This window comes from Ctenocephalides felis, unplaced genomic scaffold, assembly GCF_003426905.1.
Source record: "Ctenocephalides felis isolate EL2017-DRISC unplaced genomic scaffold, ASM342690v1 CF-g0.4_SCAFFOLD_01886, whole genome shotgun sequence".
Classification (NCBI taxonomy): Eukaryota; Metazoa; Arthropoda; class Insecta; order Siphonaptera; family Pulicidae; genus Ctenocephalides; species Ctenocephalides felis.
This window is the reverse complement of record NW_020538040.1, coordinates 156,409,553-156,414,267: the sequence shown is the minus strand read 5'-3', so window position 1 is coordinate 156,414,267 and position 4,715 is coordinate 156,409,553. Positions and strand designations below refer to the sequence as shown.

General features: G+C 28.8%; 1 protein-coding gene across 1 annotated transcript; it reads right to left on the bottom strand.

The window, feature by feature from the left end:
- Nucleotides 1-270: 270 nt before the first annotated feature.
- On the bottom strand, nucleotides 271-4,400 carry LOC113378225 (solute carrier family 41 member 2-like; the record flags this gene model as incomplete). Its single annotated transcript, XM_026618755.1, is given in 8 exon segments — nucleotides 271-490; nucleotides 859-1,007; nucleotides 1,132-1,240; nucleotides 1,471-1,721; nucleotides 2,212-2,358; nucleotides 2,463-2,607; nucleotides 3,227-3,406; nucleotides 4,242-4,400. Coding segments are annotated over 8 exon segments (1,338 nt in total), but the record flags the coding sequence as incomplete, so codon positions are not given.
- Nucleotides 4,401-4,715: the final 315 nt, after the last annotated feature.

Below are 4,715 nucleotides of genomic sequence, written 5' to 3'. Positions count from 1 at the left end.
CAATGCTATTTAAAGTGTTATTCCATTATAACTAAAATAACATCTTAAAATATTTTTGGTTGTTTGGGAATATTCATATAGTATAACAAAATATACAGACGTCTTTGTTCAACAGCTTAATAAAAATATACTATGATATATTTTCATAAAAAACAACAAGATATCCAACTAGCCCAGCTTTGTGTGTTGTATTTAGCCCAAAACTAGCTAATAAAATTTTGAACAAAATGCAAGGGTATAAAAATAATTACAATACTATTAGATGCCTCTCGTATTAACTATGTAGCATGAATTACATTCCTGTCTCTGCTACCAATTCACTATCTCTTTCTCCAACTAAATAGAGAAATTGGAAACCAATTGCCAATAGTGAGATTCCAAGCAAATCGCCAAGTGATGTCAAGTACGGGATTGCAGAATTATCAGGGTCAATTTTATGTTTCCACATCCAGTGTATTAGAATATAGGCAACATATAATAAAGCTGCAACCTATAACGGATAATTATGCATCAAAATATAGAAATAATAAAATCAGTAAATAATGAGAAAAAAGAAATAATGCCCACAACTCGCATTTCAGAACGATAATAGCATTTCCTCAAAATGTAACACAAATTTTTATTATAATAGTTCGAAATAATTGCAGGAGTCTAATTTTAAAAATATTATTAAATATTAAGCATTATGAAATATACTATATGAATGTTTGCAACTAATGATTATCATTTAACATTATATAAGCATATCTACTTAAAATCAAAGTATCTATAATGTAATTAAATTAATAGTTATTAAAAATACTTCCACACTTAATAACAAAGTGAATGAATGAATAAGTACTATACTAAAACACTTACTTGAAGCAGGGCTGCGCATAAATAAACAAAAACAAACAAGGGTGTAAGGGAGGAATGTCCAGACTTCATGTAGTTTATTGTATATATGAAAATCAGATGACCGGGAATAACCATTGACATCAAAACTCTAGTTGTTCTAGCATGCATCCCTGTAAAATATGAATTGATAATTAAATGATAATTCACAATATTAGTTATTAAAATATAATTTAAAAAAAACTTTGAATAATTGTTGTATGAAAAGAAATCATTAATAATTTTAAATATGCATACCACTTCCACAAAAACTAGCAACAGGCGTAATAAACATAACGGCATCATCACCTCCAACAAGTGTTCCTAGTTCAGACTCTTTGTGCAGAGCAGTGGAAATACGAGAAGCCTGAAAATGTAGTACATATATTTATAAAAAGAAATATTTTCGTACGAATATTAAATTGACATTCTTCAACCGGCAATTATAATATATATATATATATATATATATATATGTATGTATATATATATACACATATTATCAACATACTTTCTAAATATTGCACGTAAGTAGCATATACAAAAATAATTTTCTTTTCAGTAATTTAAAAAAATGTGCACTAAAAGTGATTGTACCTGTACAGCAACTAAATTTCCTCCAACTCCATTAATAACTGGTTGAAAGACTGCAATCCCTTCAAAGCGAGATACCATAAAATCTAGAATAAGACCGCCTACAGAGCTAATCAGCATTGCGGTTAATACTGGTGTCCATCCATTATATAATACATCACGAGTGTGTTCGTTCTTCTTCGCAATCCAAACCCACAAAGGCGTAACAAGAATATAACTTGATATAATTAGAGGTGCTAGCCAATCTTGATTACCTATGAAAAATATAAATGTTTTAAAAGATTTAAAAGAAATAAATGCATGACAAACTTAAAGATGATAATGGGGTATGTGATGTGACTATTTTATTAGAACACGAGTACTATATTCTTCTGAAATAAAATTAAGAGAAGAAATTTCATCATAAACTGATAATCAAAAATTGCTTCAAAACATTTGTGTTCTCAAAGTGTTGGAATTTAACTAGATTTGTACAATAAAATTCAATTTTAATAGATAATCTTGCAAAAAAGAATGATGTATGTAAATGCATTAAAAATTTTTTTAATAAAACTTTAAATCATTAAATGCATTAAAAATTTTTTTAATAAAACTTTAAATCAATCCTAGGAGATCTAGTTTTAAAATAGTCTGATATGGGTTTGAAACCTATTGTTCCAAGAAACTAATCATATCTTTAACATTTTTGTAAGTTCAATATGTAAATCAATATTGTTCATTGATCCGTTTTATCTTTTTCTATACCTATTGATTCGTATAGTAACATTGAGATCCACGATAGTAATGCCAGTGATGTTATATCTCCAAGACTTGCAGCAATCGGCGTGGCAACATTGTCCGGATTTATTTTACAGTGTCTGGAGAATACTATAACTCCTGCAGTGATTAAGCCTACATAAAAGTATAAAGCATTAATATATATATATATATATATATATATATATATATATAATACATTAATCATATCTGTATTGTAGATTTAAAAGTTTACAAACCTAAAACAAAGCTCGCTAAAGATGCCGTGACGAGACTGCTAGCGCAAAGTAAATAAGCGTGATCTAATTCTACTGCGTTGCTTTTGATTCCACCCATGACAACGGCTACCACAGATCCCAAAAATCCTACGACAATGGCTTGGCACTGAAATAAATTAAAAACATTTACAATATTTGTTTATATATGATATCCAACAATTATAGAAGTTTATTGCCGTAAGAAAAGTAGTAATTTTTAATGGAACAAATCAAATTTAAACTTCTATACAAAGTCATGTTAAAACCAATTTGGACGTACGGAATACAGCTTTGGGGAACGGCGCGCAAATCCAACATCGCCATAATTCAAAGATTTCAAAACAAGGTTTTGAAAGAAATTATAAACACACCCAAGTATGTCCCAAATTGGTTGGTTCATACAGATTTGCACATGAACACAGTTAAGGAAGAAATTGAAAAATGAGATACAAGGATAGAATACAGAACCACCCAAACATCATAGCCAAAAATTTAATGAAAAGACATGGTATCGAACGGCTCAGAAGGAAACGGCCTCTTTTTGATATCCTTTAGTAATCCTATAATATGTACAATTAATTACTCATAGGCTTATTTAAATTTTTTCACATCAGGACTACATCTATAAGCTAAACATATCCAACATCGAATCGGATAATCACTGGGTGACCTTTCGACCTTTTTTCCTTATTTAATAAACCATTAAAATTACTGAATTACTGAAAAAAAAATTAAAATTATTTTACCTGTATGAGTGTTAAATTTCCGACAATCATGCTCCACTGTTGTTTTGGAGTATCCATATTCCCAAGATTAGCTTGCGTGGAAAGTCGCGATGCTAGAGTCATCTCCAAGTTACCTTTCAGGCCGAGCAATGCAGGCACCAATATTACCAATTCCGTGATGTTTTCGAACACCGTCCAGTGCTAAATAGTTAAACAATATTTGAATATACATGGTTAATATACAAATAAAAAAAATTGAATAGGAAATATTTTTTTTTTTGGCCTCCGTTAAAAATTTATCCACATAAAAAATAAATATGTTTCATTTATAGAACACTATAAGTAATTATAAATAATTATAAGTTCTCAAATAAAAATATATGTATACAATAGTTTATCAATTATTGAAAAAAATCATTTAATTGAGCAACATACAGTAGAACTCCAATTATCCGAACTCCGACGATCCGAATCGCCGATTATCCGAATCACTTTCAGAAAAAAAATTGTCCAAAAAAGTCTAAGTGCGCTATTATTCTTCCACCCGCGAAGCCAGTGTAGGCACATTGTTTGTTTTGATTTGACGGAGATGTTTAAAAAACAATGATTTTTATTTCTAAACTTGTACATAAGTACATTTTATTTATATTTAAAACATGTGAAAATATCATGTTTCTTTCATTTAATTCAATAAAAAAATAGTGCAATATCAAAACGTAACTTTTTTTCTCTCCAATGGCAATTTTAAAAAAAAACTCCGATTATCCGAATATTTGATTATCCGAATGGGTCCCGGTCCCCATTAATTCGGATAATTGGAGTTCTACTGTATTGATAAATAGTTATTGATCTATCTTATCGCAGTTTAGTATCAATATAATTATCAGCTTAGCTCATAGAAATATGTATTTTTATTTATAATTGCTAAATAAAGTTATTATAAAAAAAATTAATTCATTAAAATCGCCCAGTTTTTATGTTTTTGCTAAATACATAACATTCACAATTTATAAACAAAAGATAAAAATTCAATTACCTGTACTATATCTAAAACGAGTCCTGCTCCAACCATTCCAAATCCAGCGATAAGGAATGGAATAAACACCTGGACGGCGATCGAAAAATATGTCTCATGTACATCTTCGTTCGAACCGCACATTTTTGTTTCAATGACTAGATCAGGTAGCTTGGTTAACTAGAGTATTAAAAACATTATTTGATGACAAATAAAATACTATTTAAAATGAAGTGATAAGCAATATAAAAATTGTTGATGGTGAATGGTTTTAATTTTTTTGATGTGATATTGTTTCTGAGAAAACAAAAAACGATCAGTACTGTTATATTAAAAATCAGAAAAAAATATTATCAATGTTGCGTTGGAAACGTAAATAATAAACAAAAGCGGGAACCGTCAATGACTATTTATTTATTTATTTTACAAGCCGTCGGTATAATAATATTATAAGGCTCAAGTCAATATTTTGCGGATTTAATATAATTTAATTAA